General features: G+C 43.5%; 1 protein-coding gene across 1 annotated transcript in view; it reads left to right on the forward strand.

Annotated features, from left to right (window-relative positions):
* grin2ca (glutamate receptor, ionotropic, N-methyl D-aspartate 2Ca) overlaps positions 1–16,728 on the forward strand; it is a gene marked incomplete at its 5' end in the record, with an annotated part of 69,833 nt that extends 53,105 nt beyond the window's left edge. The window contains 7 exons of the mRNA XM_080775064.1: positions 2,146–2,299; positions 2,850–2,975; positions 3,302–3,531; positions 9,166–9,326; positions 9,958–10,145; positions 11,646–11,878; positions 14,715–16,728. Of these exons, the coding sequence (XP_080631190.1) occupies positions 2,146–2,299; positions 2,850–2,975; positions 3,302–3,531; positions 9,166–9,326; positions 9,958–10,145; positions 11,646–11,878; positions 14,715–16,394 (2,772 nt within the window). The 3' untranslated portion in view covers positions 16,395–16,728. The remainder of the gene's footprint in view (positions 1–2,145; positions 2,300–2,849; positions 2,976–3,301; positions 3,532–9,165; positions 9,327–9,957; positions 10,146–11,645; positions 11,879–14,714) is intronic.
* Positions 16,729–25,595: the final 8,867 nt, after the last annotated feature.

Raw genomic sequence — 25,595 nt, forward strand, 5'->3', positions numbered from 1 at the left:
ACGACGCATGGCCGAGTATAAATCAGGCATTATGTAACATGGCATTATGCTATCCGCTGCGATACCTAGTAATGGATTAGGGATTAGGATTGGTGGCAGATCAGGGCCCCTGCGGTACTGTGTAGCAACCAAAAGACAGCAAACACAACCTTGGGATAGGCTTTTGACTTGTGCCTTGCAGGTGACAGTACTATACTTAAGTACAATTTTGAGGTACTTTCACTTTATTAGATTTTTGTATAAATCATAAACTCAGTCCCTGCCAAGGACATCTTTCACTTATCTTTATGGAAAGCCAGAAGCGCCAAGGCTGTCTTTCATGTCTTTTGGGGGTTTATTAATTCAGAATGGTCTCGCTGATATCCACCATGCATCTAGCAGCTTCCCCATCACTTAGGGTGACCAGATGTCCCGATTTGTGTGGGATTGTCCCGCATTTGAAAGACTTTTCATGCGTTCCGCAAATTGAGACGTTGTCCCGCATTCTGATTGACAGGATCCAGTTTTCAAATGTGCTTTAACTGCAATTAAAATCTTGGTTTTATCAATTGAAGATTTGAAGAATAGAATTGTTTTTGTGTACAAATTATTTACGAGTGCGACGCAACCCCACGTGTCCCACACAAACACACTCGTTGTCCCATATCTGGTGGTGAGTAGGGATCTGGTCACCCTACCGTCGCTATAGGACAAAAAAACAAAACACAATTATTTGACAACTTTAGTCACTAGTTACTTGGTAGATTTAGACCATTAGTAAAACAATATATTAAGCGCAAGCAACTTGGTGCCCATGGAGAACCCCAAGGGGACCACCATTAAGATCATGGTGCTGGTGTGGGCCTTCTTCACCGTCATCCTCCTGGCCTCCTACACCGCCAACCTGGCTGCCTTCAATTTTTATACTTCAGCAGAATAGCCGATCTACAAGCTCACAATGCCTTGAATCGCTAGCCGTTGTGAGCTTAAAACGTTTGACACATTTTCTAAAACAATAATTCAGCCCCATCTTTACCAGCTAAAACATTAGCAATAAACATGCATTACTAATTACAATCCAATAATAGATTATGAAATAGACAGAAACGCCCAATACAATACAATACAATACAAATACTTTTGTTTTTGTAATGTAAATATATGTCGATGCCAATTTCTTTCTTTTTTATTCTGTACTGTAGCACTTTGAGTGCAGTATAAATACTACTACTACTACTACTACTAACAATAACAATAATAATAATAATAATAATTATTATTATTATTACAGGCCTAACATTAACACAATGTTTCTAAATTGTTTGTGGTATTGGTTTTGCTACTTTTACTTGAGTAAAAAGAATAATACGAGTACGTCCTTAGCGGTGAGAATGAGGCGGTACATCACCCTGCCGAGGCACAATAAGTCGCTCGTGTACGAGATTTATCCCAAAGGTCACAGTGACCCTTCCCTTATCTTAGTCCTGTTGGGCAGTGTCCAATTTATGATGCTGCATGCCACATGCTGCATGCCGAACATATGCATTTTATAGTTTATATGCATAGTTTCATTATACAGTATAGATATTCCACTGCTTAGCTTACATATGATTCATGATAAGTCCTTGATGTATTGCCATGCTTTTTTGTTCTTGCTCTGTAAATCGCTCTGGATTAAATGCTAAATGCCTACATTGTAATATGCAACCACCCCTCCAGTGTTGATTTTGACAGCAATTTTTAATTTAGTTTAGTCATAGACATAGTCATATTTTAGTCATCTGAAATATTTTAGTGTTTTAGTCGACTAAATCTACAGTTGATTTCGTCGACTAAAATGTATTTTGGCGGGCCTTAATGACGTCGTAATGGCAGATTTTTATTACACTTGGTTGCATACTGAAAGCGCAACACCGGAGTGCGACCAAACAAAGTTTTTAGTTCTATACTGGATCTCTTCTTCACTAATCCCTCCCTTAACATTTTAGTCTAGTTTTTATTTGTTGTTGTCGATATATTTAGTCATAGTTTAGTTTTTATTTAGAGTTTCATTTTCGTCAATGAAAAAAGGTAGTCGACGAACATTTTTCCACCGTAGCTTTAGTTAACAAAATCAACCCTATACCCCCCCACACCTCTACTGACTGTCCTTTTGCCTCTTCACAGGTGTTCTACAAGAGGGCCGACATGGCGATCGGCTCGCTGACCATCAACGAGGAGCGCTCGGAGATCATCGACTTCTCGGTGCCCTTCGTGGAGACGGGGATCAGCGTGATGGTGGCCAGGAGCAACGGAACCGTCTCACCCTCCGCCTTTCTAGGTGAGCAGCCCCCCCTGCATGCAGACCTGTCGTCTGGGTGAAGAGGACATTTTTGTGCCACCCCCCACAGGATGTGTGTTTGTCTCGCCTTGAGAAACACAATCACGCACCGACGCGTCTGACTGAAGGAACATGTCAGATATGGAGGTGTCAGTGTGAACAGTGTTGCGGTCTCAGTAAACTGATGTTACACAGCAAAACCCCCAGCACACTCTGAGAGCATACCAAGGAATACGTTAATAAGGTTACAAAGGAATACGTTAAAATAGCCCTGGAGCATGCCTGTCATAATCATGACAGTCATGACGCAACTTCACCCTGGCCCACATCTACATAAACGTTCCGTTTTACAAATAAAGTGCTCACCCCCAGGCAATGGGTTCATTCTGTATTGTTCAATTTAAAGCATTCTTATCTGACTGCTGGCCATTCTTTTTTACCCGTAAAGAAATGGTTAAAAAAATACCCACTGTTTGGGAAACAGTGGCCTATTGTATTTTGAATGTTACACTTGTGTCCGTAACCTCACCCCCTTCCCCCCGTTCTGCAGAGCCATACAGCCCGGCTGTGTGGGTGATGATGTTCGTCATGTGCCTGACCGTGGTAGCCCTCACCGTGTTTGTCTTTGAGTACTGCAGTCCTGTCGGGTACAACCGCAGCTTGGTCAGCGCCAAAGGTGAGTCGCGTCACCACATCGTGACACGTTGTGAGCTTGTAGACCGCTGTATATATGCCGAAGTATATAAAGTGCGTTAATGTACGTTTTGTAATAATAATAATAATGTCAAAATATGCACTAGTAACTAAAGTTTTTTTTTAAAAATGCAGTGGAGTAAAAGTACAATATTTGGACCTGAAATGTGTAGTAGTAAAAGTATTGAAAATTGGAAGTACTCCAGTAAAGTAAAAAATACCTCTAGTGCAGTACTTGAGTAAATGTACTTTACTACTACATTAGACCACTGCATCTACTACTGTTGCATAAACACTCCCTCCCCTCAGACCCCGGAGGTCCCACCTTCACCATCGGGAAGTCGGTATGGCTGCTGTGGGGCATCGTCTTCAACAACTCGGTGCCCATCGAGAACCCCAAGGGGACCACCAGTAAGATCATGGTGCTGGTGTGGGCCTTCTTTGCTGTCATCTTCCTGGCCTCCTACACCGCCAACCTGGCTGCCTTCATGATCCAGGAGCAGTACATCGACACTGTCTCTGGACTGAGCGACAAGAAGGTACTTCTACACAGTGGGCGCCTACACATTGTCTCCAAAATGTACAAAAAATACATTTTCTCCTTTGTATTTGCCTCTGGGTGGCAAAACACGGAACTTGATTTGGCCTTTCTCAGTCCACTTATCCCGGGTGCTTCTGTGCTTTTTCCTAACAACAACACTGACTACATGTTTAGGTAGGTAGGTAGGTAGGTAGAGGTAGGTAGGTAGGTACAGACAGGACAGGACAGGACAGGACAGGACATGACAAGACAGACAGACAGACAGTGTTATTTTAAGTCTGAGCGTGCATGCAACTGTCCAGTAAGTTGTACACTCTCAGATTTAGAGATGGATACACTGAACACTGATTATTTTACCTTTTGTTTGTTTGTTTGTCTGTCTATCAGGTTAGGGTTAGGAACAGTTCAACTTCCAGCGGCCAAGGTCAACTTTAAGCATTGTAAGCTTCAGCAAAAACAAATATAAAAGGCCTATTCTATGTGCATGGAGCATGGTGTTGTGCAAACACAATACTTTCAGTATTGCACCAAGAGCTACAGCCGGGAATACAAATGAACTGACTGGCAGAACTGGCAGTCTGTCTGTCTGTTTGTCTGTTTGTTTGTTGGTTTTTTGCCAACTAATTGAAATTCACCTGGCCGGGAATACCTTCTTCTTCTTCTTTTTTTTTTGGAAATAACATTAACCACTTACAACAGCATGCATATTCTGGTGGGAACATTAGCCAAAAATAGAAGATCACAAGGCACACATCTTTTAGTTTCCAAATAAGGGACGACTCCGTGTTTCAAGGGACGGGTTAGCATTGGCAACCCTAAGAGAAAGTGATGAGGGAAAACGAGTCCTTTTATACTTCAGTCAGGCACTCTGATCCAGGCGATATTGTAGTTGGCTCTCGTTGTGTTGCTCAGCTCCTGTGATGCCCCAGAACGGCGCTTCTCAAAGTGGGGTCTGGGGTCTGGGTACTTGACATGGAATTGACATGGAATGTTTACTGTCTCTGAAACGGCATGGAATGAATGAATGAATGCCTGAATGAATGAATGAATGAAACGGCATTGTGAAATGGATGTTCTACAGTACATGCTTGGACAGGAGGAGGCTGCAGAGATGGAGGGCGTCTGATCACTGGACAAGCTGTTCAGAGATGTGCTGAGCGTGTGAGAATGACTGATGGTCTGATTAAACAGACTGCGGAGATGAACCATTAGGACGGCGGCCATGATGTGGCTGGAGGGCAGGAGGAGGAACATGGAGCTCCTTTCTGACTAATGACATATATATCGTTGTCGTCTCTGACTGTCGGGTGGAAACCTCGTGCTGTATGTCCAATACTTTTCAGGATTCAAATTCATAGCAAAAGTAGCAGCTCGGAACTTGTGGATCTACTACTTTTGATAGTTTTGTGTGACGCTCTAGTATGATCACGTGAGGGTGTTGATCCTAGGGTTGTCAGGCCGCGGGCGGGTGCGCGGGCTTGTGTGTGCCAAACATAAATCAACGATGAATCAATGCGGCATTCATTTACGAAAGCCAACAGTTGAAAAGGTTCTGCCAGACAACAATGGTATTTGAACAGCATTCAGCCAGACTTGGTCAGGGACAGGAAGGACGGCGTATTGTTTGCCCAGCTGTGCGGGGACATCTCAGCTAGAGATAATTAAAATGAGACACGTGGACTGGTTAGGAAAGTGACCTTGCGTCAAAGTGTTTCTGGGGACAGTGTGAGGAAGACATCGTAGACATCGTACTCGGGGTGCGTCGATCCCCATCTAATGGACACTTCCATCGTGAGCTACGTCCTCATGTATGGAGAGTGAGTCCTTGTGGTATACACACTAACACATCATGTTGGTACCATCTTGTGCCCTCCCTGTCACTCTTTTATAAACACAACAGACACCCTCTCTCTCAATGTAATCCGTTTTGGGGGGTTTTTTGGGTGGGGGTGCCCCACACGTAGGGACGGGACTGTCGGTGGCAATGGAGTTGCGGCATATTATTATTAAGAGGAGTGTAGGATGATATTACGAAAAGGAGCCACTCGCGCAAACCTTGGCCCTGCAACCTTGGTGTGTGATTGCATTCCATTGCAATTTCTCATGACGAACTAACGGAGAGAGACTCCCTCCCCCATCACCTCTGGAAAGTAATCTAGCCCTGATATGAGGGTGCAGCAGAGGTCTGTGTTTGTATGTAAGGATGGAAGATCCCTCCATTCACAAAGACAAGGTTTATTGCAAAGGCAATCTCCATTATGGGTTTAATATTATACTCTAGTCGAGTGGTTGTCAAAATAGTTGTGTCGAAGGTACACCAAAGGGCAAGTCAAACATGTCGAAGCTCACAGAGTCACCGGTATTCATAGCGAAAACTGCCTATCTACAGGCTCACAACACACTTGCCGATTCGTTTTGCATGCATAGTTGTTTTGCAACAATGGTGGTTGTCACAAAATGAACTACAGTATACACACGTCGACAATATACTATATTCACACAGCGGCCGTTTTTTATACAGTAAATATTAAATGCTTAAACATAGGTAGCTAGGTATAATATTAGAGTCCACAGAAGTGAAGGTTTCAAGCCTGATTTCTCAACTCACTGTGTTCTGCAAGACATTACTCTATAAGCAAAAACTTCTCCAAAACTGATCCAAAACTGGTGGGTCAATCTGAACAACCACCATGTCAGTTTGAAGCTATGATTCCCTGCTTTCACATGTCATGAGGAAAATCACACCCGTGTGAAGTGAGGGGCGCTCTTATCATCTTACAACATCGAGGACAAAACAAACACAGATAAAACAAACAATAAACTCTGTTCATTGTTAATGGCATTTAATGTTTGTGTTAGTGACAAAACAAACATTAAACATTAAACCTGTATATAGGAGGGGCTAGTGCCCCTCAAAAACGAAGGAAAAAAAATCAATGACTTAGCCTAGGTCAGAAACGGGCACGAATATTATTGTGGATTTGTCTCATGGTGCAACAGTGTGCTTCCACACAACGTTTGGGGACAATGTACTTCTCTAGTCTACTTTGATCAGTCGTACTTGACGTACAGTGCAGTGTAATCCCCGCCACCACCCCCAACCCTCCCATCACCAGCTAATTAAATAGGCCAGGCACTGGCTACTCAGAAACGATGCAAGTTGGAATTGCCTCTTGCCTAAAGTATAGTGTCTGACCGTGACGGAGGCCCGCCGTCTCAAGCGAACTTGAGCCATGTGAGGCACCACCAAGCCAATTAAAGCAAGTGAGTTGCCGTGTGTGTGTCTAGTGGCTACTGGACAATCATATCGCATGATTACGTCATATGGCAGCCAAGTCTATCTCTTTAAATGACGTAAAAGAACAGCAACACATGGTGACATCATGTGGCAAAAGCAGGGACGGATTAAACCCCATGAGGGCGCCTGGACCTGTAACTTTTGCAGGGTCCCCATAGCGTGCATGCATGCGCAAAAATGTTGTGTTTTTTCCATATTGTCATCATGTTTTTTACCTAAATGGCCAATGAAGGGCCCCAGGAGCCCTTTTCAGGGCGTCAAACCCAGTACTGCGAGGTCCAATTTCCCCCGAAGGGCAAAAGGTCCTTTTAAGGACCTTTTAATGTTTGTTCCGATCCGACGAACTTTCACACTCGTGAAAAAAATCACACTTGTGTGAAGTGAGGGGCGCCTCACTTCTTATAATCAAACTTTTCCACTCTGCAAAAAACTCCCTTGAGTGCTTTGCGATATGCAGTTTGAAATCAATTGTAAACTGTATATGAGCATGCTTATACATTATAGGCATATCGATCGTATTGTCGTTCTGGACAACCGCCAATTCGACTGACTCGACGTTAGGCACAGCACTCGCTCGGGTTTGAACTCAATCGGTCGGACGTTTCGTGAGAATTGTGAACTACACAGACAGTAAGATTTTGCTTTGTCAAAGGCAAAAAACACCTTAATCCAAGTGGCAGATGCCATAAAAGAGTGTTTTTGTGATTTTTGCCGCGGGCGCCATCATCTGAAATCGTTTTGTGCCAGAGACCCACAGCAAGGCACACTGCACAAGGTTAATTTTATGAACACTGCATCCTCTAAATCACAAAATTAGAAGTGCAAATTAACACAGGGAAATGCTAACGAGATAATTGACTAAACAGCACTTCAGGGCATGGTGGGAATCAGACGATAGCATGCCTGGTGTGTGTGAGGTACTTTTGTACAAGGGTGCTTTTACTTTGCTAGAGTATTCCATGTTTTTTGTGATACTTGTAATAATAATTATTTGACCTGTCTTTAGTTACTTTGCAAATTTAGATTATTTTTACAAAACATACATAATACATTAAAGCTGCTATAAGCAATGATACATTTTTAATTTATGTTTTTTTTGGGGGGGAGTTTCAGACAGCCAGCAATGAGTAAAACACTCCCAAAACATTGTAGTCTCTGTGACACATCTAGGGGCCACAATCTCCATTCAAATGTTCCTAGAAGCTTTGTATTTGGTCGAAAAACAACCCCGGTGAAAATGACTAACCAATCAGGAAGTAGGCAGGCAAATCGACCAATGACAAAGCTTCTTGTAAAATCTTTGAATGCAGATGTGTCGCAGAGACTAAAGGTTTTTTGGAAGCGTTTTACCCATGGCTGGCTGTCTGAATACCGAAAAAAAGAATAATAATAAAAAAGGTCATTCAAATTTTGACATATTATTGCTTATAGCAGCTTTAACCGCTTTCATACTAGTCTAAGATAGCTGATCTTACAAGCTCACAAAGCTTGCATATCTGCTATAAAAAAATAATAAAAACATGTTCGACACTGACACATTTAGAAAGGTCAAAGTACTTTTACTTCGGTATATCAATAATTTAGCATTTCTCTAAACTTTTGATGCAGTTGTTTTACTACTATTCCTGCATTGTGATATTGCTACTTTGAGTAAAAAATAAAAGAAGACTCTTCCACTGCCTGCCTGGCGTGTTGTGTGCCAGCCAGGTTGCTCAGTTTGTCACTCACCGCTCCTCAGCCTGCAGGCCCCGGGGCCAGCCTGCCATTTGGAAATGACAAAAAGAAGAGAGGAGACGGATCACATTAAGCACTGGGGGGACTGGAGGGGAGTAGAACAGAAATGACACGCTCACATGCCACTGTGCTGTGTGCTGTCACCATGCGTGCACACCTATAAAGGCCTCTGTCACGTGAGAGTCATGCTGAAAGACCCAGTGGGGGCTGCTCAATAATCCCATCAAACTGACTTATACTTTTCACATGACATGAACGGCGTGAGAGAGAACGACGTGGTGATAAATCTATCATTTATATGTGTTCCATCTGCGCCTCTCTCTCTCTCTCTCTCTCTCTCCACCTCTCTCTCTCCTTCCCCACCTATCTCTGTCCCCCTTCCCCCGCCTCTCTTTCTCTCTCTCCACCTCTCTCTCTCTCTCTCTCTCTGTCCCCCTCTCTCTCCTTCCCCACCTCTCTCTGTCCCCCTTCCCCCGCCTCTCTCTCTCTCCACCTCTCTCTCTCTCCTTCCACCTCTCTCTCTCTCTCTCCCCCTCTCTCTCTCCTTCCCCACCTCTCTCTCTCCCCCTTCCCCCGCCTCTCTCCCTCTCTCCCCTACAGTTTCAGAAGCCTCAGGAGCAGTACCCGCCGTTCCGTTTTGGTACGGTCCCAAATGGCAGCACGGAGCGCAACATAAGGAGCAACTACCCAGAGATGCACGCCCACATGGTCAAATACAACCAGAAGGGTGTGGAGGATGCCCTCAACAGCCTCAAAACGGGGTAGGCCTCTGCCACGTGACGGCAAAAACACATGCACCATGTATCTCTGCGGTCGTGCATGTAAACCTCACCATGTCCATGAAAATGGTCAAATTATTTCCAATGTAATTAAGCTGTATAGTCTCACAGTAATTTAATTGCGTACCCATACCGTTTAATGGCCCTTTGAGGTGAGTGGTCTTCGGTGATGACTGGTGAGCAGTAATTAAGTACATTCACTTGAGTACTGTTAAAAAAGTATACGTTGGTTGATTGATTGATTGATTGATTGGAGCTTATGACTTATATTGTACTTTTGACTCTACAAATTTTCTAGCAAGCGACCTACAGGACCCAAACTCAAAATGATTAAACATTAGTTAAAATGTTTTAATTTTCTTTTATTTCTTTTTTTTTGTACAATTGTTCGTTTGAACTTTGAACTTTTTTTCCAGATCATCTTTTGAAAATGCTTTGAACATTCCCAAACTTTTTAGCTCAAGACACAAAAGAGAAATGTGATGTCTCTCCGGCACCCAAACCGATCTACAAACTACAACATGTAATAAGAATACGGGTTGCGAGACTCGTGACCCACTGTTTGGGAAACAGTGTTCTAGGCAGTAATTAGAACTCTCTCTCTCTCTCGTAGGAAACTGGACGCGTTCATCTACGACGCAGCGGTGCTAAACTACATGGCGGGCAAAGACGAGGGCTGCAAGCTGGTGACCATCGGTAGTGGGAAGGTGTTTGCCACCACTGGCTATGGCATTGCCCTGCAGAAGGAGTCTCGTTGGAAACGACCCATAGACCTGGCTCTGCTCCAGTTTCTGGCTGACGGTATACAGTATTATATTTATTTATTTACTTTATTTAGACGGGACAGAGCATATTAATGGACATTACTGCAACGAAAATACACTGAATTTAGCAAAGATGATAATTTGCATCTGTACACACAAAACATAAAGTAATAGCCTACCTCACACCAAATCCTCAGTGTGGATTCAACTCCCAATTTGATTTGACTGGCGATGACAGGTCTGGTAGGACCGGACTCAAAGAGTCTCCTGCTGACCCGCCACCCAGTCATTGAATTATTGGCTCAGTAATGCGACAAAAACAAAAACATCTCAACAATAAGTCCTTTTTAGGGTGAAATACTCCTTTAACAGACCTGTGAAAAATGGATATTCCAAGTCAAATTGTCACTGAGGGTATTCCTGTATAAGCTGACAGACAGACAGACAGACAGACAGACAGACAGACAGACAGACAGACCACTCAAAAGTGCAGATCAACCGATCAGTGTCAGTTTTGGACATACATTATTTAGGTTTCCAGTACCTGACCTTGACGTGGTGGAAAAAGTACTCACATTTTTACTTACCGGTAAGAAAGCAGTAAAATTATCAATATTGCGGTGTAAAAGTTACAAATAAAAATTCAAACATTTACATTGAGTAACAGTACAGAAGTATTGGTATCAAAAGTAACAAAAGTAGAAAGTACTCATTATGCAGAATGTCCAGTTTAACAAGTTTTCAAATGTATAAAAATCTTTTGAAAATAGCAGATCTACAAGTTTGTATATCGGCTATTTTCAATTGGCAGATATAGGGCTGAAGTGGTTAATGTGTTGTAATAATAATCTAAATCTACAAAGTAACTACTATTAACTAAAGTTTTAAAATAATTGTAGTGGAGTTAAATATTTGCCTCTGAGATGTGATGGAATAGAAGTAAAACGGAAGTACTTTAGTAAAGTAAAAGTACCTCAAAATTGTACAGTACAGTACTTAAGTAAATGTACTTAGTTACTTTCCACCCCTGGACCTTGATCATAATTAAGCCACGCCGACATTAGTCTGAGATTATTGAGATAAATATAGATCAAGATAAATATATTGAGATAAATATGGCCGTTCAGGCTGATATGCATGGCCTTCAAATTGATAACCTTGGGCTAGGATGAATTCCCAGAGAGTAATGAGTTCACCACATACCCATAAAGCGGTATTTAGTCACAAAGAAACAAGACAATATTCTAGCATTTCAATATTTCCATTGTTCTATACGTTATTCTCCACTACATATCAGAAGCAAATATCGCACTTTTTTATTTTATTGTTATTTATAACTTGTTTTAAAATAAATGAACTGGAGTAAAGTAAAGTGGAGTAAGAAGAAGTAAAAGTATTGAAAATTGCAGAAATGTAAAAAATGTTATTTAAGTACAGTACTTGTGTACTTAGTTACTTTACAGCTCTGTGAACCAGTAAAGCTATACAGGTGACTCACGAGTCGCCGCGCCGCCACGCGCATTGCCGCCCCCTGCAGGTGACACGCAGAAGCTGCAGACGGTGTGGCTGACGGGCATCTGCCGCAACGAGAAGAAGGAGGTGATGAGCAGCAAGCTGGACATCGACAACATGGCGGGGGTGTTCTACATGCTGCTGGTGGCCATGGGCCTCAGCTTGCTGGTGTTCTCCTGGGAGCACCTCCTCTACTGGAAGCTCAGGCACTCCGTCCAGAAGTCTGAACGCCTGGACTTCCTGCTGGCCATCAGTAGAGTAAGTGTCGCTCCATCCGCTCCTGTTTGGCGTTCTACACTACACACAGCACTGTTTTCACTACACACAGCACTGTTTTCACAAACTGTGGCTCGACGACGGGACCCATAATAATGTGGATCGTGGTGGACACATTTTTATGGGTTCCTTTATTTTAATTTTTTGTTTCCTACGTTTTGTTTTTGATTATTATTTCATTTTTTTTGCCCAAAGAAGCATAATTATTATGGCCAGTACAGAATTCATTCCATGTTGATCTGACCCACAATGCCAAAGCGCCAGCAGTCTGTCCTCTGCCGTCACCCAGGCGGATGTATGCACACGACATCGCCCTCAGTGTAACATAGTTGAACCACATCAAATATTACTAAATCCAACTGCAGCCTCGCCCGTCCAAATTACCATCTTTTTAATTTGATTTTATTTCGCCTTTATTTTATTTTTTACCAGGAACATTACCATTTCTAATAATATACTTTACAAGGTTTGGGGCCTGGCCAAGAGAGCAGCATAAAATGTTCACATAAAAAATTTCAACATAAAACAGCAAAGATTTAAAAAAGTCCATATGAAAGGAACAGGCTTAAAACGATCTGCACATTTCATCAAAGAATCATTTAGCAATCGGATTTGGAAATGGGTCCCCAAATAATTGGAAAATAAATACACTAATAATTATAATATAACATTAATGTATAATATCAACAACAATAATAACATGTCATGGTATTTGGTTATTCAATACCTTATTTTGTATCATATGAATAAATGGAACACAGTATGCTACATTAGTTGAATTCCATCTGGAACATAATCGGATGGCTTGGTCATTAAAATAAACACACGTGCTCTGAAAATGCATGTTAATCAGATTGGTGGACTGTGGACGCTTTGAGATTCTCAAGTGGGCCCTGATGCAGAAATGGTTGAGTATTACTGATTACCAGGACTAGGGGATTGCAGTGGTCAAGGAAGAATTAATCCTGTTTGTATAATCTTCCCATGCTTATGAAATAATTGCTTTTAATCCTGTTTTTATAAGCTTGCATGCATGCTTGAAAGAATTTAGTTTATCTAGAGCCCACACCAAGATGAGCAGATTTTAGAATCGTAATATCTCGGATTCTTCTTGTTGAGTCAAAACAAGCTTGATTTACGCCTCAACGATATGATCCCTGTTTACAAAATGTATATGTTTTGGGTGAATTAAATAACATTTGCAGGACCTGTTACATAGTGAATATTCACTTCCTGACCCTAGGTTTCCGAGTGAAACGGCTTTCAGAATAAGATGGTTCACCATAGAAAATGACTGGCTGGCGGTCCTGGAGTACACAATTCACAAAACAGATGGGGGTGTTGGCGGTAAAGAGTACAATATTTGAGTATTTTTTCCACCACTGGCGTAAACACACACCCACTGTTGCCCTCTCCTTCAGTCTTCTCATTGTGCACCTCATGAGCAGCCAGTGGATTTATCAAGATAAGTACAAGGCAACACGCACACCACCTGTCTCCTCTGTGGTACAGGCAATCAAATCCCCCCAAAGATCCAATTTCTAAAGGGGGGAGGAAAAAAGTGAATTTCCGCACACACTAATCACCTCAGAATTGATTTATTGATAAAGGTCGACGTTTCGGTGGCAAGGACCTTTCTGGAGACAGTGGATTTATCAAACCAGGGCTTCAGAGAGTAATGCGTATATGTCCACGAAGTGGCGAGATGAAACCGTTACGAGTCTGTTTTGGAGAATACCAAAACGTTGTGTGGTTTACCACTGAGCCTGTTGGCTCCACGTGTCAAGAGAATCACCACAGAACTTTAGAGCTACGGGTTATTCCAGGTTTGAAGTGTCATGAGTAGAGCTGTGATCCGTGAGGATTTTAACCATTCTGGTTACCTTAAGGATTCCCTCTTAACGGGCCGCTTCCTTAACGGTTCCCTTTTGATTCCTGATTTCCTATAAAAAAAATTTAAATGTATACTTTTTTGTCTTCAATGTTTGTGTTTAGTATACACTTTTGTCTTCAATGTTTGTGTTTAGTATACACTTTTGTCTTCAATGTTTGTGTTTACACAATGTTAGTGTTTACACAAACACTCAAAGCTGGTTAGAGGAGGGGCCAGTGCCCCTTCTACGTTTGTGTTTACAACCCTTTGTCTTCAATATTTGTCTTCACACAAACACTCAAAGCTGGACATAGGAGGGGATAGCGCCCCTCAAAAACATCACACCCATGTGAAGTGAGCGCTCTTATCCGTCATCATACATCATCTCATTCCGGCCAATCACAATTTGTGTCCTCACCTTCGTCTTCAAGGTTTGTGTTTACACAATGTTTGTGTGTGCACAAACCCTCAAAGCTGGACTATCATTTTTGATGACTATAGTGCATCAAATGTACTATAGTGCACTAAATGCACTAAAATGCACTATAGTGCATACATATTATTGTAGTGGTTCTCAAAGTCAGGCACAGGGTTCCTCTGGGTTACTTGAGGGGGTTCCAAATGGACCATTACATGTAAGTCTGAGAGTGTACAAATGGAACCAAATACATACCTATATACAGTTATTTGTTATTTGGGGTCCCCCAGGGATCAGTTTGGGCCCCCCTTCTATTTTTATGCTATAGAAAATCTATTTGATCTACATGCACACCCTGTATACATAATATATAAAATGCACCATTTACCTGTGGATCTGCTATTGTCGCCGAATGTCCGCCTATTGTCCGCCTGTTGTCCCTAAATGTTTGCCTATCACTGTGATATGCCTACAACGGGGAGGACACTATGGTCCATGTGTTTAACTCTGACGTCTTGTCTCTGCAGGGCATCTACAGCTGCTTCAACGGGGTGGAGGAGACGGACCGCAGCAGCAGCCTGCAGGACCCCGACGTCACCACCAACTACACCCAGGCCAACATGCTGAAGATGCTGAAGACCGCCAAGGACATCGTGTCCTCCGCCCGCGTAGAGAATTCGCTTGACAACGCCACCAAGACCATCGAGAACTGGAGCCGGGGGGGCAGAGGGCCGTGCGACAACATGCGTGTTGGCCTGCCGCCCCGTGCGGACATGGGCCACGTGGCCCACGGCCGCCTGCCGTACATCTCCAGCATCACGGACAACCACTCCCCGTACGCACAGCGGGCTCTCACGCCCACCTTTCCCGTCCACTACGACACCTGCACCCAGCCGCTGCTGGACAAGTCCCGCGGGGCAGCGAACCGCCCCATCACCGCGCCGCTCCGCTACACCCTGCCGGTCCGCAGCAACCAGCACGTGTTCGAGAGGACCCTACCCATCTCCAGCCTCAGCAGCCCTCACATCGCCATGCGGGAGCCGGCCACGCCCGGCGGCTCCTCCAACCCCCACCACGGCAGCAGGCTGTATGTGGACAGCCACGGCCGGCACGCCGCCTCCTCCTTCGTGCCCTACCGGGAGTTCCAGGTGCCCGACGTCTACATGGAGCACCGGGGGCCCCTGCGGAGGAAGTTCAGCTACCCGCCCGACTGCGTGAGCCGCAAGAAGAGGTCCCACAGCTACGTGTTCGATCCCCTGGACGCCAGGGTGCGGACGGAGTACGACGAGCCCACGGCCTGCCTCGCCGAGCTGCGGGCCAACCACCTCTTGGCCAACCACGCCCCCACTGCTGCCGCGTGCGTGTCGGGCCACTACCCCGGCGCCGGCGCCAGCTGCAACTCCTGCATGAAGCCCTACCTGGAGCCCGAGATGGACGACGTGCCCCTCCTGGGGAAGGACAAACTCAACCGCCGGCCGTCCTTCCTCAAGGCCACATGGGGCGGCGAGCGGATCCGGCAGGTGGACGAGAACAAGCCACCCGCCTCGGCCTCGCCGTCGGCCCGCGCCGTGGACATGCCCGACCTGTTCCCTCGCGTGGTGGCGGCGCCCGCCGGCGGCCCCGTCCGGCACCACCCGCACAAGCACTACGGCAGCCTGGGCAACGACCTGTCGTGCTACCCGATGGCGGCTGCCGAGCCGGCCTACCTGGACCCCGCCCACATGGGCTCCTACCCTTACAAGCAGAAGCTCAAGTACTCCGAGTCCACGCGGCTGCCCTCCTACCGCGAAGCCATCCTGCAGAACGCGGCCGCGCTGCGCCGCTCCTCCTCCACGGTGGTGCACAGACACTACTCCGCCTACCTGAACTCCTACACGGACCTCCCTGTGTATGTGGGGCCCCTGGCGGCTCAGGGGCCCCACGGCCAGTACTATGACGGCTCCAAGGACGTGTGCCACCTGCTGCACCCCTGCACCAGCCACTGCCCGAGCAGCACCATGGTGGTGCCCCGCATGGGCGACAGTCCGGTAGGGTATCAGAACAGAATGTTCGGGGCGTACGAGGGGGCGGGCGGTGGTAGCGCGCGGGACGACCCGGGTGGCTCCGGGGCCCGGGAGCGGAGGCAGGTGTTGGTGGCACGCAGAGTCAACAGTCCCTATGTGCCAAAGCCCTGGGGCAGGGTATCCAGCCTGGAATCTGAGGTTTGAGATTCCCCACACACAACCTCACCGGACCTCTGACAGCCGGGTCAGACTAAAGGCCGCAGCATACTCCAAGCGAAGCTCGGGCTTATGTTTTTTCCGGTTTCGGCTTCGGCAGGGCTCGTCGATCGGAGAAAAGTTGTTTGTAGACAAAACTGTTTTATACTCAGCTCCCACTAAAGTATTGTGCTTAGCAACAGCCACAGTGGCCACTGTTCCACTGTGTACAGAGCTGTGTACAGAGCTGTAACAGTGCTTTTACCACCCGGATCTACTCTCGTTTTCTGCATCACCCTCTGGCCTGCTTTGGCAAGTTTGTCACAGGTTATCTCCTTTTTTGACAGGCTGTGTTTATGCTCACTCAGAGAGGGATTTTAGAGGCGCTTGTACTAACCTCCTCAGTCGGCAGAATCAAGCCTTGGGCAGAATGCAGAGATTAAAAACAAAACAAACAAAATGCCCATCTTGAAACTTCTCCTGACCAATCGCACAAATGATGTTCAGCTAGCAGAGGTGTGTGGCTAGTTAACGAAATCTCGGTGAATCGAACGACGGCAAAGCACTGCCTTAGTTCTCATGATGTCATTTTGCTCTTAATTGACCTGCCGAAGCTGAGAGAATGTTGGTGTTCGTTTGGAGTATGCTGCAGCCTTGATCTACTATGAGGAGGGCGATGACGCGGGGAGGACCCCTCGCGACAAGATGCAAAAAAATAAAGAAATAAAAACTAAACTCAATACCAACAGTGGACTTGAGAGTAATGAGTGCAATAATGTCTTTGGCAGCAGCATGATGTGATGTGAATGGACAGGATACTGACTTTGTCAAACATGAATACGCTAAGAAAAGAGAACAAGCCAACATTGAATAGTATTTAATACCTTCAAATTAACCTATAAATTGTTATTTAAAGGAATTTTTAAAAACTGTCTTGCTGTAATGTGAGACAGAATGACTTCTGGGAGACAATATACTGTAGCCTGTCATTGAATTTATGACATTTTTGTTTTTGCTTTTTTGTTGTTTTTTGTTTAAAAGAAAAACATGTACCTTCCATTTCAATTTAGAGATTAAATTACCTGAGGGATTATGAGAATAAAGGTTCCATACACACCAGGAGCGTTTATTCTTGTGCAATTCATTCATGTTTATTTCAACTGGTTGTCATTCTAAAACGTAGCCGTGTGATCCGGGCTAGAAAAATATTATTTGCGGTTTTCGGTTCCAGTTGGCATTGTTTTTGTGCCCCCACATAATGAGAATTAATTGGTTTAGTCTTGTTAGTCGCTGTAGTTAGTCGTTATATATCCAATCTAGACCAGATCAGAAACCCCCAAAAAGAGTTGATCCCAGGCTACATTCACCCAGAAGGTCAAAATAACGTGGTGCATAATGTTATTTCTGAAACTGATTTTAAACAGGTCAAGCTGCAAAAACAAGGTCAGTATAGTTTAAACTTTCTATATCTGAAATAACCACTGAAAGTTTTAAACCGGTCATTTTCAGATTTTTCCAGCTTCCGCATACTCTCTGACTATAGGCAGAGAGGAGCCACGAGGGAGGAGCCACGAGTGAATCCACGCTATGTGTCTGGCCAAAGCCAGGCTACATGAAACGAGCATTGTGAAATTAACAGTTTCATGTGAAATATCCGCAGACACATTTTCCCAGTGCTTATTCATCACTGGGGATAGGAAACGATGATCGTTATGCTCGTTTAGCGCGAAATCAGGAAACTGTTCGTCATAGACTGGACCTGAGTTGCTTACACCACATTCCTCCGTCTATTCCAGATCTCTTTGCCAAAAATAGCTGATCCACATGCACACAACAGCTACTTTTGGCTTATGTTCCCTCCAGAATATTGATGCTGGGGTGCAAGTTGATAACAAGAGTGGCAGTGTAAGAGTATTAATCATAGATGATTATCGCGATAACATCGTTAATCATCGACAAATTAATAGTTTTCACTCAAGATATTCGCTCCCATGCATTTTCGGATCGTTTTTTCATCATCACGCTCCAGGTGTGTAAGGACCTCAATTTTGCGATAAAAATAAAAAAAACAATAGAAATGTCTTCCAGGACCTTTTTGTAAGGACCAGAGGCCCGAGGCGGCTCTCTGCTTTCCATCGCCACTGAGGTCATTATTTTGACTTGGATTTTAAAAAGGGAAAAGGAAAATGCTAATAATAAAGTTGTCATGTGTATTTCCATTGTTAATACTCTACTCTTTAATAAAGAATAAGGCCGCCTCCAGGGCCGTTTGGAGTCGCATTTGTCCTCTATTTTAGCGATGTGCACTGGAAATCTGGAGTGTTCATGTAACCCAGCGCGGTTCCCAAACATTTTTGGCCATGCACCCACTGTTACCTCCCGACCTAGCTGACGCTCTGCGATCTGCACATCTGCTATTGCCAACGCTAACAATCGAAAAAGGACACTATATCCTTTCCTGGATGTAATGGGTTAACTTCTTCTAAAAGTGGGTGCATTTTGACACAGAGGGTTAAATCAGCACTTTGGATTTCACTGTGTATGCAAAACCAATATTGTCTGACTGAATGTCAATGTATTCCATAAAGCGACATATACAGTAATTCAATTGTATGCATTCAATCAATTAATTCTTCAGGGGTTTGTTTTATTGTTTTTATTCATTATTCTTTTCTTTCTTTTTTTTAACCTGTGACGAGGAGAATGGCTGATGAAATGCATGCATCTTTCTGTCATGGTTTTTATAAGAAAACATATTACGTCCATTCCCAAGTGAGCCAGCGTAGCCAAGCTCATTTCTTATGCTTTGACAGTCACAAGGTAGCTGCATGGGCTCACACGTGCACACACACACACACACACACACACACACACACACACGCTACCTTGGTAAAATAAACAAAATTGATGGACTCGATTCTTGAACACTACAGTGGCTGTGTGAGTTCAACGAGCTACCGCAGGGCCCATACAGTATGTATGCGACTGTCAGTTATCAGGGGTCTTCAGAGAGAGAGATGAAGCAAGGATCCCTCACTCGTAGATCAAACGCTTTCATACATTTCATATGGCTTCACACATTTGTTTGACAGCACTGTCAGTGTGTTACATTTGTTTGTTTATTTTCAGCCCTTTAATAACTCAAACCCTCAATACTTATTTATAGTCTGCACTTTTTTCCCTCTACAAGAAACCTCTTTGCCGAAAATAGAGGATGTGCAAGCTCACAACGCCTCGCAGTGCAAGGTGCTGTGAGCTTGTAGATCTGCTAGTTTTGGTTCTCCTCATAGGGATGCGAGGGTTATTGGTAAAAAAAAAAAAAATAAGAACCCACAAAGATGTAGTGTCCCCCATAGTAAATATGAGGACCCCTAGGGGTCCCGAACCTCCTGTTGAAGACCCCTGGCTTAGGCCTACATAACAAATTAATGACAACGACCAGAGTCTTCTATGAATAGCTGTGCGCTTTGAAACGTATTGTCTCTCCATGCTTGGCATAAATTTCAAATTGTCTTTTTGGAGCAGCCTTTTCAGTTAACTCAAAAGGCTGAATTTCCTGGCCATGCATTTATTCATCAACCCGAATGTCTGAAACCATTCAAGCTTAAGGTTCTTCGTTTCTTTGTTTTGTTTTTCTTATTTCCCAGGTCTCCTATGTAATAAATAAATGGCATCATAATTGAAGTAGTTTTCCATAATTCCATAAAAGAAAAGCTCTGAATTTTCACTGCCCCAAAAAGGCATTTTCAATTAACGCCAGACACGGAGAAACAATGCATTTCCAAATACACAGCTATAGAAGACTATGATCATTGTCATTCATGTGTTTTACAAGCACTAATAGATATGCACGCTATAGCATACCTATGCTGTTCTTCGTTTTATTTATCAAAATACCGGTTCTGTGTTGTGTGCAAGGGGTCAATGATGTCCAACAACCCACCAAAGCATCACGTTTACTTTAGTTTAGTTTAGTTTATTTGATCATCCTCACAACAACAGCAGCAGCAGCACAATTTTACATCCACAAAAATAAACTATAAACTATAGGTAAGCAGTGGTTCTACAAGTGTGGCTCAGGGTTCGCCGTTATGGGATCTTTGAAGTTAAAGTTTGAGAAGCACTGGTTTGTAAATGGTGAGTAAAGCAGTAGTGGAAAACTACTGCTTTACCGCAATACTCCGTTACAGGTAAATGGCACATTCAAAATTGACTTGAGTAAAGTACAAAAGTACCAATATGTAGGCCTACACACTGCTCATATGCCATATGGCCAATTCCTGAAAATTGCAGTATTTAGTTTGCCACAGACAGGATAACAGAATCCATGGTCTCCCACCATAAGCCAGTGATGCAGGCTGGACACCAAAGGATGCCTTTCTACACAGGCCCCTTTTCCACCAAAATAACTTCGGTTCAGAACCAGTGCCGTTCAGAACCTTGGTAATGTAAACGTATTTTTGTTCAAAGATGGTTGATCGCATCAAATATCTGTTGCGTGTGTCACTGTGTCTGCGACCTGCCAAGTTCCAACCCACTGACAAGTTCCCACACCCACTTATATCGCCTCGGTTCACAAAGCGCTTCGTGCAATTACAAAGCTGAACCACCGTTTTGTGGTTCACATTGGGAACGAACGTTTATGGTTCGGAACCAACTAATTTTCAGTGGAAACACTCTGAACTGGTTCAATATTTAGCGGGAAGAAAAAACCGAACCGGTTCAACCCCGGTGGAAAAGGGGCCACAGTGAAATCCTGTGTCCGTCCGTCCATGCATCTATTTATAGTAGTATCTGGTGGTGCCTCCAGAGGGTGCTGTGTTATTTCCCAGAGTGTCTGTTCTCTTCATCTTGATCTTATTGGTTGGGGCAGCCATTTTAGGTCACAATGTTATTGTTTCTCTGCAAGGTAGGTAGGAGTAAAATATCCACCCTCTCTGAGTAATCCATGATATAAATGAAATTATCCATCCATGTTTTATTAACAAATATTATTGTCGGGAACTATTATTGTTGTGCTGTTGGTGTTATTTGTAAAGAGTATTTGTAGCAGTTTAATGCCAGAGGCCGGTGTGCTTATGTGGATCAGAGGTTCCCAACCACTGGTACTAGTACCACTAGTGGTACTTCTTCTGGTGGTACTCCGAGGAGTCATCCGAAAAAGGACAAAAGTGGAATGATTAGGGGTATCAATGGGCAAGGGCCCTATCCTATGGAGTAAAGATGTTATTATTAAAATGTTTTAGAATAGATACTTTTATATTCTGGTATAATCTAAAGCAGCAACAGCATCAAATAGTTACAAGAAAAACACAAAATAGGTCAAAATGGGCTGATCTTTTACAGCCCAAAAGGGCAGTCCCGCCCCCTTTCAGAAAAGCGAGTGGCCCAGGAAATGAAACTCCAATGCATTTTTCCATCGGCACTTCGAATATAATTTATTTAAAGACGGTTACGCCGCGGACAAAGCCAATTCGGATCATGACAAATAATGACAATGAACACAATGTTTTGGGACGATCAAATAATTTATAAGACGAAAAACAAAACAAATAGTGTTGTCTCCTGCCTTTATTTTCTTCTTTCTAATGATTTGATCGTCCCAAAACATTGTGTTCATTGTCATGATTTGTCATGATCCGAAATGGCTTTGTCCGCGGCGTAACCGTCTTTAAATAAATTATATTCGAAGTGCCGATGGAAAAATGCATTGGGGTTTCATTTCCTGGGCCACTCGCTTTTCTGAAAGGGGGCGGGACTGCTGCCCACCAATCACTGCACCTGCTCGTTTGTGGTTGTTTTTTATGTGAAAGAATGGCGGTGGTGGAAGCATTTTAAATGAAATAAGTTTATTATTTACTATAATCCGTTTTGTCCCGTGTCCGTGGAGGGGAAAATTAAGTTAAGAGACTGGGAGCATATAGTCCATTTTGGATAACAAAAGGAAAGGAGACAAAATACGTTTTGTTAGTTTGAAATTCTTCCTTGGGGCAGACAGCTGACTGCACACCGGACCAACAGAAAGGTATTGTGGTCTGCTTAATTTATCTCACATGTTTATCTCACATGTTTCTTTGTTTATAAACAAAGAAACATAATCCCTGGTTTAATCACATTGAAAGTGGCTCGAACTCTCATTAAGTTGGGGAGAGAGAGAGAGAGGCTGTGTTTGTGTGCGTGTGTTAGTGTTATTGTTTCGGTGCCGTGTGCGTGCGCACGTGCGTGCATGTGTGTGTGCCTTGCAAGTTGCTTGCATCTTTATTCCATTTTGGTCGTTGCCGTTTGCGCCAGTTGCGCGCGCGTGTGTGTGTGTGTAGTGTGTGTGTGCGTGCGAGCATTCATACTGTCATTATTAATGACAGTATAAGAGCAGCTATCTGTACAAATACAAACAATGTTCAGTGGAGTGTTTGTTGTGGGCATGCACTTCTGTTGTTGTGGAGCACTTGCTGTAACAAAGGCCTGTAGTAGTGTCATTGCTGTACTTTGATATCTGGAATATGATGCTATTGCTGCATGTTGAACTAGTAGCATATATAGTATAATGGATGTCTTATAGCCCACCCAAAATCACTGCCAGCCGCCACTGGGAATGATATTACTACCGGCATTTCTTCTGACCAAGCCATTGGTTGAAAAAGGCTCTCCAGCCGTGCTGAAATGAGCATGACAGCACACCTAGCCGTTAATAGAAGATTTGAAAACGGATTAATCACATTAGAAACATCATCAGTTGTGCTGATTAGTTATTAGAAAGAGTTTTTTCATGTATTTTAACTTTTATCAGTTATTATGGTGGTACTTGGAGAGCCAAATATGTTCTGAGGTACGTGGTACTTCAGTATAAAAAATTTGGGAACCAATGCTATAGATGAATATGGTTAAAGTACAGGCAGCAGAAGCTATTCCTATTATTTGTTTGTTTTATATACTATGTTTACAGTTTACGTTTACATGCAGTTCTGTGAAGTTCTGACAGTATTGCCAAATTACTATTGTGAATAGTAAAAATCACACCCATGTGAAGTGAGGGGCGCTCTTATCATCGTAGATCATACATCATCATCTCATTCCGGCCAATCAGAATTTGCGTCCTCACCTTCGTCTTCAATGTTTGAGTTTACACAAACACTCAAAATTGTCCATTGTCAATGGCATTTAATGTTTGTGTTAGGACAAAGTGTGTGTTTGCACTAAAAGCTGGACCCCTCAAAAACACGCTGCTCGTAGTGTGTTAGCCGCAATTTGCAACTCTAGATTGGTGGTGGTGCAAACCACTTCCTTAAGTGTGTGTGTGGGTAGCTGGCTGGCTGGCTGGCTGGGTATGAGCATGAAAACAGCATGGTTGTTTTTCACCACCTCTGCACAACCTAACACACACACAAACACACACGCACATATTAACTGTATATATGGTGATTTCAGGTGTGCCAGTACAGTACAGTACAGTACAGTACAGTACAGTACAGTACAGTACAGTACAGTAGAGGGACCCCCACACGGTAACTCTGTCATTTCTCAACCATTTCGGACATGGGGCGGCTCGCCGGATCTAGAGTTGCAATACCCTCCATAGACTCCCCACTCATCCAAATTGCGTTTGCGATCTGCTTGTATTAAACAACGTTAAACTCACCAACATTGCAGCTGTAGAGAAAGCTTGAATTATACTCTTTCAATCTGCCAAGCGTTTGTTTCATAAAAATCCACAGTAGACATATTATGAGCTACTTTCTTTTTAAGTGCTGGAGTTTGGAAGCACTCGATCGTCAAAGTCACTGCGTGCGTACCACCTGTTTTGAATTTGCACATAATGGAGGAGGCAGAAGCGTGACCCGTTAATAAAAACGAGTGCTTCCAAACTCCAACACTTAGAGATAATCACCTGCACAGAATTTCTTGACATAAAGTAGCTCATAACAAGTCTACGGTGGATTTTTATGAAACAAACGCTTGGCAGATCTAAAGAGAATAATTCAAGCTTTCTCCTCAGCTGCAATGTTGGTGAATTTAATGTTGTTTAATACAAGCAGATCGCAAACTCAATTTGGATGAGTATTGCAACTCTGTGTGTGTAACTGTGTGTGTGTGTGTGTGTGTGTGTGTGTGTGTGTGTGTGTGTGTGTGTGTGTGTTGTGCTAATTGCCTACATGGTGAAAAACCCTCATGTTAGCTTGTCAGGTTGGCCACACTGGGACACAGACACGCCTCCATAATATCATGGTGCATTAAAGATTGAGGCACCCCACACCCCTCGAGTTGAGGAGAAATGATGGCTGGCTGATTGCTGTGTAGATGATAAATGATTTAACACATGCAGATAAAATATCACTGGTGATGAAAACACACACACACACACACACACACACACACACACACACACACACACACACACACACACACACACACACAATAATCTTGTATTATACTTGTTGAAGGCATCAACATAAGTCATTTTGAATGCTAACTACGTAAATGCAAAGTGGCCATTATTCAAGATCATTTGTCATTTAGTGCGTTTAGGAGTGAAGATTAGAATTCTGATGTATACACCGCACACAGTAAGAATAAATCAGGCACAACTCAAACCCTAACCAATAAACCATAAGCTCTAAATGTCTAATCCTAACCGTAACCCCAGCATGAAGATTGTAAAATGTACAATCGTCATGCTGGGGTTATGGTTAGGATTAGACATTTAGAGCTTATGGTTTATTGGTTAGGGTTTGAGTTGTGCCTGATTTATTCTTCCCATAGAAACACATGCGTCGCACACACACGTGCATGCATAGTAGACTAGGGGCTATAGCCTACTCTGCATTAACACAGACCATGGTAGTCAAACTATTTTAAGGACCCCCAAATTTAAATTAATATGTAATTGGCCACGGACCCCTACCTGAAAATGACCCCTGAGAAGATTTGTGTTAAACAAAATTATTGTCAGATCTTAAAATGTTGCACACTCATAGCCACGATGCTGGAAGTTTATTAACAGAAACCAACGTTTCGATAAGGTCTTCTTCAGGGAAACATGAACAGTCATTCTCTGAAGAAGACCTTACAGTTTGAAACGTTGGTTTCTATTAATACACTTCCAGTATCGTGGTTATGAATGTGCAGCCTTTTGCTTCTTTTTCATTGTTCATCGCCTTAGGCCTTTATCACCTCATTAATATTGGTGTGCCCCCTTCTCCTACCTATTTATCA

This window comes from Protomyctophum bolini (genome assembly GCF_963924005.1).
Source record: "Protomyctophum bolini genome assembly, chromosome: 11".
NCBI classification, from domain to species: Eukaryota; Metazoa; Chordata; class Actinopteri; order Myctophiformes; family Myctophidae; genus Protomyctophum; species Protomyctophum bolini.